This window comes from Equus przewalskii, chromosome 8 (assembly GCF_037783145.1).
Source record: "Equus przewalskii isolate Varuska chromosome 8, EquPr2, whole genome shotgun sequence".
Lineage (NCBI taxonomy): Eukaryota > Metazoa > Chordata > Mammalia > Perissodactyla > Equidae > Equus > Equus przewalskii.
Window position 1 is genome coordinate 67,485,217 of NC_091838.1, and position 15,361 is coordinate 67,500,577.

General features: G+C 46.3%; 1 protein-coding gene across 1 annotated transcript in view; it reads right to left on the reverse strand.

The window, feature by feature from the left end:
- The window catches only part of FBXO32 (F-box protein 32), a 34,857-nt gene extending 28,706 nt beyond the window's left edge, over nucleotides 1-6,151 (reverse strand). Inside the window, exon 1 of the mRNA XM_008524680.2 lies at nucleotides 5,844-6,151. Within this exon, the coding sequence (XP_008522902.1) occupies nucleotides 5,844-5,959 (116 nt within the window). The 5' untranslated portion in view covers nucleotides 5,960-6,151. The remainder of the gene's footprint in view (nucleotides 1-5,843) is intronic.
- Nucleotides 6,152-15,361: the final 9,210 nt, after the last annotated feature.

Genomic DNA, 15,361 nt, shown 5'->3' on the forward strand with positions numbered 1-15,361 from the left:
TTTAAGCAAAAATGGTGACTGCAGGGGGAGGGAGAGGACAATTACTGTATCCGTGTAATACACAAGGCCTCCATTTTGCAAAAGCATCCACCCCAAGCTGCTTTTAAATAAACAGCTTTATGGACACATAATTCACATACCATATGATTCACCGAATTTAAGTGTACCCAAGCTTCTTTTAACTAGCATGCTCCTATCGTGTCTTTAAAACGTTTACAGAAATCTGACTTACAGACTCCATTTCTAGGAGATGGTTAGTGTATAGTGCTCGATGTTTAGATTTTGTGTAATTCTTGGACTAACACCAGGCATCATGCTGCGAGGTGAAGACCTTGGGCCCGAAATGAAACAAGCTGAATTCACAATTCATCAATTTACAAGGGCTGATAAGACAGAGCTGCCCCATCCATAGGTCACTGAAGGACTCGCAGGTTCACCCTGGGTCAGGTGCTTATTTCCTTCAGTAGGCTCAGCTGTCATTTGGGGGCTGACCGAGTTCTGTTCTATTATACAATGTAACTTCAGAGTAAGTCTCTGAAGAGTTTCTACAGAAGGGATGCAGGAGAAATATTGAGGTATAATGAGAACATAGGTTCCCTGCCCCCCCCCCCCCACCACATCCCCATGGGGTATGTATGCACAAGGCAGGATTTATAATGCCAGCTAGTAAAACATAAATTAGGGGACTTTTTCTTATACCACCAATATATTAGAGTCTTTTCATTTTCTGAGTTCCTCTGAATTTAAAATGTGATTCCATTTACATCTTTTTTGGACATACATCTGTTGGGTAAAATGAGGTATGCCTGCACTTCTCCATTCCATGGACACGATGTAAATGGTAAAAGAGAAAAGGGTCTGAAATAATTTCCAGTACCCCATGGCAACAATAGCCTCTCAAGTAGCACTTCAATAAGGACAATAAGTATCTTGCTAAATTGCTGACACATGACATCACCAACAGTCTACTCAGTGTTTCTGGACCCATTGGAATAAACTTGATGGATAATCAATCATTTGTTACTCTTCCCTTGCAAGGCCCTGCTTAATACCATTTATCGAGTTTCCTAATATCTTTAGCTTTCTCCTTTTCTTTCAGGAAAACAGGATATTTTTAGGTTTCAGAGAGATTACTGCAGAAATGTCCCCTCCTGGAGGTACTTTCTTAATCAAGTCAAAGGTGAATGTTTGGGGCCAGGTTTATGTCATGCATGAGTCTGTGTTTGTCTGCTTGCACAACAATAGAGGTATAACGCCACCACCCAGTCAGTTATCTGCTCCAAAGTCAGCAGGAAATGAGGGGCAGAGCCACAGGAGAGCAGAACGCGGAGTCCTTAAAGCTAATTTAAGAAACTGAAAAGTTGAGGAGAAAGAAAAAGATGGAAGATCACTTGAGTGGTCCACAATGTACCAAAGCCGAGAACAGCTTTAGAAAGCAAAGTGAGGACATTTTGTGAGTAAAAATACCACACGAAGGCTTATTTTTAAAGAAAACACACACAGGCACCATCAACAAAAACCTACAGCCTAAATTCCACACATGAGGAACCATAAAATGAAGCTGTCTTATTCTCAATCACACATTTAAGGTTTTAGCAGAAAATTGTCAGCGCCTGGGCCATACATTCTGACCATTTCTTAGAAACTTTAAATATTTATATTTCACCTTATTCTTTTCTAATTGAAAACATGCCTCAAAGGAATTTGAGCACTTGCTTTCTTCACAGAAAGGACAATAACGTGCTTTAAGCCCAAATGACTCATTTCCAAAGCTAGTTTAAGAAGAATTTGACATAATTGATGATGCTCTCCCACTGTAGAATGTAGAAAAGCTTTAACCAAAGAGAAACCCTGCACTTTTCACTTGGTTATTAGGTTTTGGACTCTAGAAATAGGGCCTGGAAGGAAAGGCTATGGGGTTTATTTGTGTTGCCTCCGTATATGTTTTTTCTTAAGCAATAATACCTTCAGTTACAGGCTATTTTGAGAGTTCAATTATGTCCATTTCAAGGAAATGGAAAGCCAATGGAAAATTACAACTGAAATTTTTAACAAGAGAAGCCACCCTCATTTTGGAATCGTGACATCTAATTTTTTTTTTAAGTGATACCATTTAAAGAGGCTGCTTTCTTCATTAAATTCAGTAGTAGCCAGTAAATTCCTATTTTGTAGTCAGTTCTTACTAATCTTGATTTTTTTTTTTTGAGGAAGATTAGCCCTGAGCTAACATCTGCCACCAATCCTCGTCTTTTTTGCTGAGGAAGACTGGCCCTGTGCTAACATCCGTGCCCATCTTCTTCTACTTTATATGTGGTATGCCTGCCACAGCATGGCTTGACAAGCCGTACATAGGTCTGTACCCGGGATCCAAATTGGTGAATCCTGGTCCACCGAAGAGGAACGTGTGAACTTAACCACTGTGCCACTGGGCTGGCCCCTTACTAATCTTGATTTTTATAGGCACAGGCCTAGAATAAGAAAAAGACCTCTCCCAGCCCTGTACATATGATCATCACACACACACCAAGATACTTAAAGACAACTTTAGAAAAGGTGGAAAGATTTCAAAATACGACCATTTTGGCAGCAGAGCTAAAGGGAGGGAAGGAAAAAAACCGTAAAGTTCTATTTCTCATTTCATTTGCAGTAACAGGTGGTTTAAGAAAGCTGTGGCCTGCCCCAAAGGGCTTAGTTGTACATTAAGGCCAACAAGATTTCTATACTAATTTGCTCCAACACATACTCATAGTGTCAAACTCACGTGGCTAGGACTGGAATTGTTCTGGTAAAACAAACAGCCTAGTGTATAAAGCTCTTAGAACAGTGCCTTGCACACAGTAAGCACTCATAAAATCTTAACTATTATTTTTATTTTCTTATGCAAGACTCATCCAGGGCACCAAGGTGAACTTCCTGGTTCAGCCTTGGCTATATTGGAAAGCAACACTGGGGCCTTCAACTGCAGGACCCTAGGCTTGCAGAAGAAGGGCCGAGGCTCAGAGAGCTGAGGTCACTCATCGTAGGGTGGGCTGGGGCCGGAAGAGGGCTTGTGGGTGAGTAGGGCTGTGTGAGGTGCCTCAACCACACTTCCTCGAAGCATTCTTGGATCACCCCAATTCACATGGAGCTCTTTCCTTGAATTTTTAATCGGCCCCACCAAATTGAACACTTGCCATTCCTCTTTTCTATCTTACGTAGTTTCAACTTTCTAACAAGGGGCGCTGCTTTAAGCTTATCTGAAACCCTCCCATGATCTCAGTTTGGGACACTTAGCTGTAATGGGCTTTGTAACATTCTGCTGCTGGAAGAGGACAGGGGCCCTGAGCCACAGCGAGAATGGCCAGCAGAGTCCAGAGAAGGGGTGCTGTGTAGACAAGCCGGGGTCAACACTTAACACCACCGCCAGGTTGGGACACACCAGATGCCCCCTTCATGCCCAGCTCTTGTTCAGGCAGCCCACAGAATGGTACTCGGAGTTAGAGATGCATACCATGCCTCTCGGGCCTCTCCCTTACGTCCCGCCCCTTTTGCAAGGCCTGCCTTTTGTTTTCTCCTAACAGGAGAGACATTCAGCTTCACCTGTGTAGGCAGGCTGAGCGCTCAGCCCAAACCTGACATCACAGAGAAACATCACCAGACGGAAAACAGTAGGGATATTTGAGACTTCGAACTCAGGTCTCAGAAGGCTAACTGCTTTTAAAAAGTTGGCAGACTTCTCATGCTAAGTAGGGAAGGGATTGTTTACAATTGCTGGAGAAAAACAAACACTGCAAGCGAACAGCCAGCTGCTTTGCTAGGAGATACCAAAGGATTCCCGAACGCTGACTCACCAAACAGCCGCAGGTGGTCACTAGACTGATCACCGTTTGTGATAATGATGGGAGTGTGACAGCTCTAGCTCAGAAGGCATGAAATGGGGGGAAAGAAGGCTCAAGAAGGGGACCAAGGGGCAGGCAACCACCTCATCCCAACCTAGATTCAACTTTTGCTGTAAGTTAAAACCATCTTCAGTTCTCCCGGACTGTGGAGAGAGAGGCACCACTATTTACTTCTAAAGGGGACCGATACCAGCTTATCCCCCGGAGCAGGTACACTGTGAACATTGCCTCGGACCAGAGACGCTGTATTTTGAATCCTCTACTGCTGAACCCAATGGTCTGCTTGCCACTGAGGAGCATCCCACAGTTACATCTGGGTGAGCCACTGGGACACCGCTCAGCAGACCATTGCTGCACCTCCCGAGAAAGAACCTGAACTGTTAGAAATGAAGTACCAAAACATTATATCATCATTCCTCAGGAACAAGGAGGAAGCTTCTAGTCTAGGGAGAATAATTTAGGCATAACTGGTCACTTGAGTCCCTAAAAGATGAGTCTAGTGACAGTAGTTGGTCTTTTTATTTTTCTGTAAGTAAATTACCTGATAATAAACAGGATGTCTTTATAGTGTTTCCCAAACTCCCCAAGGACTGCCTTCAAGTAACTTTAACATAAAGGTCAATATATTCTTCTCTCTCCCGACAGACCCCCTAGATTAAATACTTTGCTTTTTTTTTTTTTCCATTGGAAGACAAAAGGAGTTTGATGCTTTACAAATCACAAACAGATCGGGGGGGGGGGGGGCGGCTCTGGAAGTCAAGCTGTCAAAATAACCATGTTTTCTTGATAGTTGTCTTAAAATTGAGTGCCAAGGGCTCAGCCAAACAACCACTGGTAAATCTCAGTAAGTGGGAACCTGGCCCGGTTACAAAACTCTCTATTAAAGTCAAATTAAGGGCTCGGGGCCCAGTGGTTTTAACCAAAGCCCACAGGAAAAGGCACCCAAGGGTGACCAGGCTGCACCCACTTTCGTTGCTCTCCTCACCGGGGCCAAATAGGCAGGGATCTGGAAAGTCAACTGTCGAGATCCAGGACTGACAGATTCCAGACCTCCGAACTTATTAGCTGGGGCTTCTGTGTTATTAATGAAATAGAGCACGAGGCTCAGCACACCTGTCATTTTCCACCAGGCTAACAAGAGCTCAGGTGGTACCTCGAGGCCAGCGGCTCACCCCAGCCAGGTGGGCTTTCTGCAGTTGATAGGCATCACTTGAAACAGGGGTGCACTCAGTATAGAAAGACAACTGCCCCAAAGGGCCACTGAGGAAACAGGTGCAAACGCTTCCTGCTCCCGCAAAGCAGGAGGCTTGTGGATTTCATCCCCCGCCCGCCTCCCCTCCCTCCTCCGCAGCTCTGCAGCCCCTAGACTTCACCGACGCTCCGCCAGCGCTGGTGCCCCAGCGACCATCTGGCCGCCCCTTCCTGGTTACTCATCCTCCCTGCCCACTCTGTGGTCGCCTGTGCGTGGGAAGGGTCTGGAGGTGCTCCGGCCGGGACCCGTGTCCAACCGCGTCACCCGATTTGTGCCCACAGCGCTTGGGCGCTCAGAGCCCCGCCACCCCGGCGGTGAAGGGCGCGCAGTCCACTTGCTCGCACCCCCTCACTTGCGAACCGTGCGACTCCGGTGCCCTCAAGACAGGGTCCCCTGAAATTGTATGCTTAAGTTTGAACGTTTGGGCACAAGATCTGCGTTTGTCGTCGGATTCTCAGAGAGACCCGAGGTTCTGTTAGGAGTCGTGCCCACTTGGAGACGCTGACCTTGAACAATAAGAGAAACGAAATTTCCCAGATTCCGTGCTCTGGCGACCTCTGCAGAAACCCGATCAACTTACCCCCATCCCCCTGGCCAGGGGCTGCCTCCTCACCCTGTTCCAGCCCTGCCTGCCCCCCATGCACCCGCCCCGCGCCCCCAAACCAGCCTGAGTCTGTTTGGCGTAGCTGGAAGTTGGTGGCGGACCCCCTCACCTGCTGAGGTCGCTCACGAAGCTGCCGCTCTTCTCATCCAGGAAGCGCTTCCAGCCATCGGCCGTTTTCACCCAGCTCTGCCCGGGGGACCGCCAGTCCTGCCCGAGGAATGGCATGGCACCGCGAGGGGACGCGACCGATTGATGGACTGGACCGGCCCGGCGGCCTCGGGGACGCGCCGCCCTAGGCGGATGCTCCCGATGCTGGGGCGGGCGAGGGGGCCGGCTGCGGGTTCGGGGGTGCGGAGCGGGGTACCTGCGCTCGCAGAGGGCGCTGGGGAGGGTCGCCCGGCGCGCGAGGACGGCTGGAGCGCTGCGCCGCGGTCCGGGCTGCAGTATTTATCCCGGGCCGCTGGCCGCGGCTCTTTGTTGCCGGAAGAACCTCCTGCTCTTAGCCCGCCCCCCCGGCCGGAGGCCACGTGGCTTTGTTTATGGGCCCGGCCTGGTTTCCGAGGCGCCCGCGCTCCCGCTCCTCTCGCTGTTGCACAACCGCGCGCCGGGGGAAACCTGAAGCCGCGCTGCGGACCGGAGCTCCCGCGGCCCCTTAGCCCGGTCCCTCTGCGTGCCCTCCCCGTCCCCGGGGCGCAGCTGCCGCCGCGGGGACAACCAGGCCCGGCGCTCGCGAAGCCGCGCCCCGTCCTCCTGCAACTCCCGGGCTGGCGAGGTGCAGGGAGGAGGAGGCCCGAGCGGCGTCTGGGTCACTGCGGGCCGGGGGTGGGGAGGAGGGACAGCCCCCCTCATCCACCATCGAGCCCCGCAGGCAGAGCAGCCCCCGGGAGTGGGAGCGGGGGCCGGGCACAGCGCGGCCCGGAGCAGGGTACCGCGCGCAGCCCCGTGACCTCTCACTGCCTACACCCCGCTGTAGGGCGGAGTTAGGGAACCCCGCGAGGCCGGGGTGGGGAGGAGGGACAGACCCCGGTCCCCTGCCCCTAAACTGTTAACGAGACCGCTGTCAGGCCTGTGTCCCTGGGAGGCGAAGGAAGAAAAAGGAGGCCGGGAGGCATCTGGTCCCCGCTGGGTGAGAGTGGAGAGCAACGATAGCCTCCTCCCTCCCCCTCCCCAGCACCCTAAGCGAGCAGCGCAGTGGTCCTCGGTTCTGGTCTGGCACAGCGCCGCCAGGGAGCCGTTAGGGATGTCCTAGCCCCTCTCACTGTCTCACCATCCGCACCTCGATCTGGGGTGTGGGGGGCTGGGTTTTGGTTTTGAGGCACCGCTGTACCCTTCTTCCCATCTCGCTGTTCGGCATCCTCTGGGCTATTAAGTCAGGCTATCAGGCCAGTTTTGTTTTAGTTTCGGTGAGCATTAAGGGAGAGAGGGCTAGAATGTCCCTCTGCCCGCCTGATGGGGACTAAAGGCGGGAGGTGAATGCCCACCGTGCGCAGACATGCCCCAGCGCCCGAGCCTGAGGCCCTCACACTTTAGTTTATTAATCTGATCCTCATAACCGCCGGCGGGCGGCCAGCGGGGAGCTATCTATGGCTTTCCAGACAAGGGCATTGAGGGCCCCGGAGAAGGGTTAAGCCAGTGACTTACCCTGGGTCACAAGGCTAGTTTCTTCACAACTCTTAGTACAATCTGAAATAACCTGGTTTGCTTTTACTTTTTTTTTTTTTTTTTGGCAACAATCTATCCCTCTCTGTAGAATTTAAACTCCATCATGAGAGCTGGTCCCTCTTGTTCCAGGGGCGTCCCAGCACCTTGCCAGGCCGGGAGGGCACCTTCAATAACTATTTGTTTTATGAAGACGTGCACCGATGTGGGAGACTGCTGGCCTCAGGGTAGCTTCTTGCCCTCATGACTTCTAGTTGTCATGATTCACAGTCTGATCCATTTGACCATTACATTGCACAGAGCAGTTACAGCAGAGTAAAAATTCCATGCTCAAGAATTAGCCTCAAATTTGATTTGTCCATATTTCTTCCTCTGCAGCCATCAATAGCTTCCATTCCACGGACTCTCTGGAATCTTTAAGGCTCAGAGTAGGCAGAGGGTACATGTTGGAGGAGGAAGGAGATGTTTTTAATAAATTCTGTTTTCAAGTAGCCAGAGTTTTCTGATTCAGGGTTCCCACCATAAATAATTTATTAGTGTAGGAATAGTAAAAATCACTTGTAAAAACACTACAGAAGGTCCTAAACAAATGACAAACAATATGGTCATGCTAACAGATGAGACAATATTGCGCCTGGCCTTTGTGGGAGAGAATTGATATCTGCAAGGAGCATAATTAAGAGCTGTGATTATTAAAGATGCATGCTAGTTGTGTGTCAGTAAGCTACATCTCTGTAAAACCCACAGAAGACAGAAGATTTGAGTTCTAATTCTGCTAGAGCAACGTGCCTCCTGTCCGAGCTGGGTGAATGACTTAAATTCTGGAGACTCAATTTTCTCAGCTGTCAAGCAAAAATAGAGCCTATAGTGCCTACCTTTCAGGATTGTTTAGAAAGCATGGTGAGATTATTTGTACCAGTTCTTTCCTCTGCCTCAGTAGTGTTATGCACCCACATGGCCCGTGGCCTCTTACTGTGTGCTTCCCTGATTCTTGACATTGGGCTTGGCGATGTGACTTGCTTTGGCCAATGGAATGCTAGCGGATGTGATGTGAACAGAGGAATGATGTGCTTGTCTGGTTGGGCTTCTCCTCTTGTGTTTCTACCAAGGCTGTGGCAAGAGCATACTTTGGGTAGCCACTGTTCCTCAAGGCTTAGTCCCAGGATAGGACACATGGAACAGACACCCCAGTTGCCCCCACAGATCTGTTAGCAAGAAATAAATGTTCATTATTGAATGCCATTCAGATTATTGTGGTCTTTTATTACACAGCATTATTGTGTCAATAGCTGACTATTGCAAAGGGTTGAGTGGCTGAAAGATTGTGAAAGTTTTTTTTTTAACTTCTAAAATTCAAGCACAAGGAGGAAATCACTTTTTTTTTTTGGTCCTTTTTGGCTAAGAACTAATCTCAGGAAGACTCAGTGTTTGTCTTTAGTCCTTTAGCTCTATCCTCCTTCTCAAACAAAACAAAACAAAACAACTGGTGGCTGTCATCTTAACCCACGCTTCTTCTGAAATATGAGTGAGTGCTTTTGATTTCTCACACCATTAAAAATCTAATTTGACACTTCTTCAAACACATGATTTCTACTAGGAAGCCTTGTAATGCTGAGCCCCTCAAGATGAAGAATGTGCTAGGCCACATCTGGAACAGTTACCTTTGCATCAGATGTTGATGTGACTTTGCAAAGACTCTGTGATTGGAAACTTACATGATTGAGCATTCGAGAATCACGAAGGCGAAGCGTCAGTGTCACTGCTTCAAACTGAAAATATAGAGGCAGAAGGATACTTTGAGAATTTCACAAGGTATGGCCTGGGGAGGACCAGTGTGGCCTGATGGTTTGAGCAGTGCACGTAACGTGAGTACGATGACTTTGAGTTCTATTGTGTGGACACTGAGCCCCTGCCTCCCCTGTTCAGCTTTGTGCAATAGATTGCCCAGATTGCATGCTGGGTATTTGATTTTTTAAATGTGTGCTTCTCCCCTGTGGGGCTGTGTCTTAGTGGGTTAGTCCCTATCGTGGTGCTTGGTACGTGACAGGCAATGGAGAAATAACTCAGTAAATGTCGTTGAACTGCCCTGCGTGCTGTTATTCCCATGTCTTCATCTATTGGCATTACTTCTAAGAACATAGCAGGGTAGAGAGGAGGAGAGGTTGGCAGCCCATGATACCCTGCATAGCTAAATTCTCTGATAGGGGTGCCTTATCAGTTGGTGAGGCAGGTAGAGAAGGTAGTCAAAAGGTGGCATCTTAGAAAAAAATGTTTTAATGTGCTTGTTCCCCTCATGGCAGATGCCAGCCATGCTGAAGATACTGTGCCAAGAACTTTGCAAACGTTATCCTGGTTAATACTCCTCACAAAAGCCTGTGAGCTAGGAATTGTTATTCCCTGTTTTACAGATGAGGAAGCTAAGGCTCAGAAAAGTTAAATAGTCTGTCTAAGATTGCCCAGCTAATAAGTGGTGGGAACCAAGCTGGTACCCAGGTCTATCTTCAACCCCAATTGGAGCCAGATTGACTGGGTTCGAATCATAGTTGCCCACTTAAATAGCTGTGGACCTCGGGCAAGCTTAACCTGTCTGTGCCACACTTTCCTCATTTGTGAAATGGGGATAATGACAGTACCTACCTCAAAGGTGTTGTGAGGATTTATTGAGATAATATCAGTGCCAAGCCAATGGTAGTTTTTATCATCATCATTATGCAAAGTTTGCTTGTCCATCTTTTACTTGCTTAAGTCTATGTCTATCTTTCCCACCAAATTTTAAGTTTTGAGGGCATGGAGCATAGCTCCCTCAGCTAATTTCCAGATGTGGAAAAGCATGTCTATTGAAGCAAATTGTACAATGAAATGATAGCTTGCATATTATTAGTTACTATTTATTGCACTTGAACTAAGGAAATGGGCCTTATTCTGTTCAGAAGATTAGATTTTCAAAGGTAAATTCAGCATAATTTTAGCCTGATCGGTGCCTCTTAAGCCTGTTTATAGAAATTGTTTGTAGAAAGAACTGATAAATTTGATAAATATGAAGTGCTGTTTGCTTCTAACCTAAAATGACATTAGTTTATAGCTTTGGCCGAGGGACTGACAACCTCTCACTGAAATGCAATGGTATTATGTTTTTTCATAGTTTCTCTTTCTAAAAGGGTATATTTTTTTTAAAAAAATGCTTATCAGCAGTAGTTGTAAGTTAAAAATAACTTTAGCTTTTCGGGTGGGGCAGGGGCTGGAATCAACCAAATCTGCTGGCTCACTCTATCTAAATTAGAGTGAATTTTGTGAAGGAAGAGATAAAGGAAGTCAGGATCTTAAATTCAGCCTGTCAGTGTTGTCACAAGGAATGTATGTTTAATGCCACAACAATTTACATATGACCTTACGCCCTGTCTGTCTAGGGTGAGGCATCCTTGAAACGGTGTGAAATACGTCTGTTAGGTGTTGTTTGAGCAGGAACTCCCAGCTGGGTGTTATTTTTGGGTTTCTGGCTGCCATGAGTCCTGCCAACTAAATTAAAGTTGGTCAGACACATGTCATTGCAAATATTCTCATCACTTTAATGAGAATCATTTGGTATTCCTCAAATGTGGGCCCGGTTCTGTTTTTGAGAGAAGGTCAACGGCATTTTGCTGTAATCCTCCTTCTTTCATAGCCTGATTGTCCGATTTTAATGAAAATTCTTCTTTTCTTTTAATAAGTAGTAAAAACGATTTGGAGACAAAACTGCTAACTTTTGTATAATATAGGGAAATGAATGAAACCACAATTTGTACCAATAGCCCAGATTTGTGGTGTCTTTAAAACAACACAGATTTTAAAATGAGGATGTTAAATTTGTTATGGGAAATTTGTGTGTTAAATTTGTTATGGAGGTAAAGCTTTAAAAACTATATTGGTGCTTGAAATTGGTTAAAACCAGCCTATCTATAATCTTTCCAATGGTGTCTTAAGTGGTTGAGTAGAAATTTTAGTCCTGAGACTTCTCATCTGTAAAAATAGCTTGGACTGAAATTCATCTAGACACTGTCTTTATCACTAGTGTTCAGATAGCTTTGCAAGGTGGGTATTTTTATTGCCATTTTACAAATGAATGGACGGAGGCTCAGGTATATGAACCGCTTATTCAAAAGTCTGTTTACAAATAAAAGCAGGCTCTTTGAGGTTACCTAATCCAGTTGCTTCCTTTTACCCACCAGAAGGCTAAGGCCCAAACAAGAGAGGTTCACTCGAACACACAGCTAGTTAGTAGGAGTCCTGGGAATTGGGTACCATGAAACCAAACCAGTAGGGTTAGAATATTCTGTTAACCTTGCTGTACTGACCGATGCGCCTGAGAAATGTAAATTTCAAAGTAAAATTCAAATCCTGTGATTTACACATTCCAGTGATCAGATTTTATCAGGATTTCTCATCAATGAGTTTGCTCCAAAGGGTACGAGAAAAACAGTTTGAAGCCCTAAAGAGGCTACTCTTCAGAGTCAACCAGGATTCTAGAGAAACAGCGGATCTGAAAAATCAGGTGCCTGGTACGTCCTTACCTGACCATCAGGTTGAATGCAGATCTGCTGTTTGTGATATTTGGACAAATTATCGTCGTCGCTGCGTGTTTTGACTTGTCAACCCTAGTGATTGGAGAAGTGGTTTGTGAGTCATGTTAAGTGTGTTTCCTCCTGAGTCAGTTGCTGATTTGTCAAATCTGGAGAAGTCACGTAACCTGTTTGGTGTTCAGTTTTCACGTTTATATACACACGTGCTGTAGAGCTGGTTGTATGACATCACTGGTTGAATAGTGATCGTTAACAACAATTACAAATTTACATTGGGAAATCGAAAAACACAATTCTGTCCTGTCCTTTTTCTTGGGTTGTTTGTGTATCTCTGCCTGTCTTACCCATCATTTCTCCATAGAAAGCAAAAGTCTATACATGTATTCTACTTACTAAGTATGCCTGATGCCTGGCACATATGAGGTCTCAGTATGCGGAATTGAATTTCTAAGTTGTAGCCTAGAAATTGTGGTCCTTGAACTAAAAACCATTTTACTGTTTGTCTCAGACGATTCAATGAAAATAAAAATAAACCAAGACATAATTTCTTTTAAACAACAGTACATTCATTTCAGGAAGAAGAAAGTAATTTAGAAAGAAGTACAGAATGTTCATCTTCTTTCCCATTCTGACTACAGCTTGAGAAATTCAGTCCCTTAAGGGATGTACTATTTTCAACCAGGGTTTACTGTTGATAGTGACTTAAGAAATAATTTAGTTTTTTAAACATCTGCTTTGCTAAAAATGGTATTCCGTAAAAACCTTTGCTCGATATCTTCAAATTGTGCATTTATTGAAAAGATGGTGCATAAATTAGATTTTTTCCTCCTCTGTCAACTAAGCAAAAGGAGTGGTTATCTTTAGTTCTGTTTTTGAGCATTTTACAGGCTGTAAGGTTATTTTTGAATATCATTCATTCATTGTCTCAACAGGAATATGTCACGCCCTTGCTAAGCTCCTGCTATTATTCTAAAGCAGCATAGGGAACATGAAGACAGACATTTACCCTCAGGGAGTGTAGAGGCCATAGGGAGAGAGAGACACACAAATACATGTTCTTAAAACTATGTGCCTGTGTGGTGATAGACATTAGCACACGGTTTGTCAGGACATCCACGAGGACAGAGCACCTAACCCAACCTGGAATAATCAGGCCAGGCTTCCTGGAGTTGCTCTTGAGCTGGGTCTTACAGGATGAATAGGAACTGATGAAGCAAATGGAAATAAAAATGGGAGCGGGTTGGGCATCCAGATGGAGGAGACAGCAGGAACAATGACAAGAGGAGGGGAACCGCATGGGGTGCTGTGAAGGACAGAATGTGAGGCAGAGAGTGAGGAGAGCTGGGGAAGGAAGAGGGGCAGGGGCAGATGGCAGAGGGTTCCGTGAGGATTGGTAGAAAGCTTGGGCTTTATCTGAAGTGGTGGGAGCCGCTGAAGAGCTGTAAGGGGGGGAATGATGTGGGTAGATTGTACTGTAGGTAGGTATCTCTTGGGGGGTGGAGGGATGGATGGAAGTACACTATGGAGACAGGAGACAAGTGAGGAGGATGTGGCTGTTTCCAGGCAGCAGCTGATGAGCACCAGGGCCAGGAGAGCAGTAGCTGGGGCAGTGAGGAGGGGATGGACTTGAGACAGGCGGAGGAGGCAAATGCTGCAGGCCTTGGTGATTGACCGCATGCAAGGGATGAAGGTAGGGAAGTGCCAAGGAGGGCTTGAGATTCTAGTTTAGTTAAAAGAAGAATGAATGTTTGGATGGGAGGCTGAGACTAGAGTCTCATTGTTCTGAATGAGACCTCACTTTCGCTGGTTTTAGGGCCAAGAACAGAACCACCTCTGTGTTCCCTCTGCCCTGGGGGAGGTTGCCTGGAAGGACTTCTTCCTAACTGCCCAGGCCTGCCCAGAGAAGAGGCAGGAACTCCATTTGGAACAGGGGATCTTCTCTTTTTGCCCTCACCTATTTGATCCGCCATGAATAAGATGGATTTTCTCTGCCTGTGGTTACAGTGCATGATCTGGTACCATGAAATGAAATGGTCCATTTTCACATGCCTTAAAAAATGTTATAAATATATGTAGTTCTATTTCTCACTACAAATAACTTATAACAAACTTTAAGTATATAAGCAAATAATGAAATTGCCTAAAACCAACAAGTGAATGGGTGTGCTAAAAATTTGTTTTATATCTGTATTTTTTACCATCCAGTTAGTACCACCTGCTAGACCCCTTTAGGGGGATGCCTCACTGTGTCTTTGTGGGAGGTAGTGCTTACTTCCAAATATAGGACCTAAAGGGACTAGATCTTCTTGCCCCCTGCTGTGGTCCAGCCAGGGGCAGTCATGTGACTGATCACACCCTCTTCTGGGAGACTGACGGAAGGAGGTTGGTGGTTCCTCGTTGGAGGGCATTCCTGGCCAGCGTAGTCGGAGGGGTGCTGACTCCAGGTGGTCTCTGCAGCAGCAGCTTTGCCATGGTCCTTCTGCCTGGTCCTCCCGGTTCCTGCTTCAGTTTCCACACCTGTTTCTTCAGCCTCTTGTTGGTGCTATGGACCCTGAGAGTCTTCCAATAAAATTTGTGTGCTTAGGAGAACCAGGGTTGATTTCTGCTGCTTGCAAACGATAATCATGACAATGTGGAACTTCCATGTAGGAGAGTTCTTCAGAGACTGGGTCACTCACAGACGCACAGTCTCTTCTCCATCCATCCTTCCTGGAAGCCCCTGCAGTCTCATGTGCTTATGTGTGCTCTCGGGCCAAGGGCTGAATTAGACCAGAGAGAATGATTTGTGAGTATTAGGACTTACCGAAAGAAATAATCTGCTGAGAAAACTGGACTCAAGCCCTGACAGGGGATTTTGACTTGCACAAAACTGGCAGATTTAGAAATATCAAGACAGAGAAGAATGTTGAGCTGTCCATGTATGAAAGAAGATGAGGAATTGAAAAGCTTAGAGCTGTAGATTTTTCTTATAAATCCATGGCTTGAGCATCATCAGGGCAGCAAGGCTGAGTCCAGAGAAAGTTCAACTGGTGACATTTTATAGATTTCCCTAAGGTACACGTTTTGTTATAAACAGGTTCTAAAATTGATGCTTTGGATGTGGAATTTAGCTTGAAGGCAGGAGGAGGGGAGGAACATTTATTGGATATCTATTGTGTGTCTGACTTTTATCTACCTTGGTTTATTTAATTCACCCCCAAACCCTACAAGGTAGGTATAGCATCCCTATGTTATTCATGAGGAAACTGCACAATTAGAATCACACAGCTCACTGTGGCAGAGCTAGGATTTGAATCCAGGACTTTTGACTCCAAAGCTTGTGCTTTTCCTATGACACCATTTTTTTTTGTCTCCTGAAGGTTACTTGAAGCCAGCGGGGAGAATCCGGACAGAGAGAGTGGACTGCCAGACC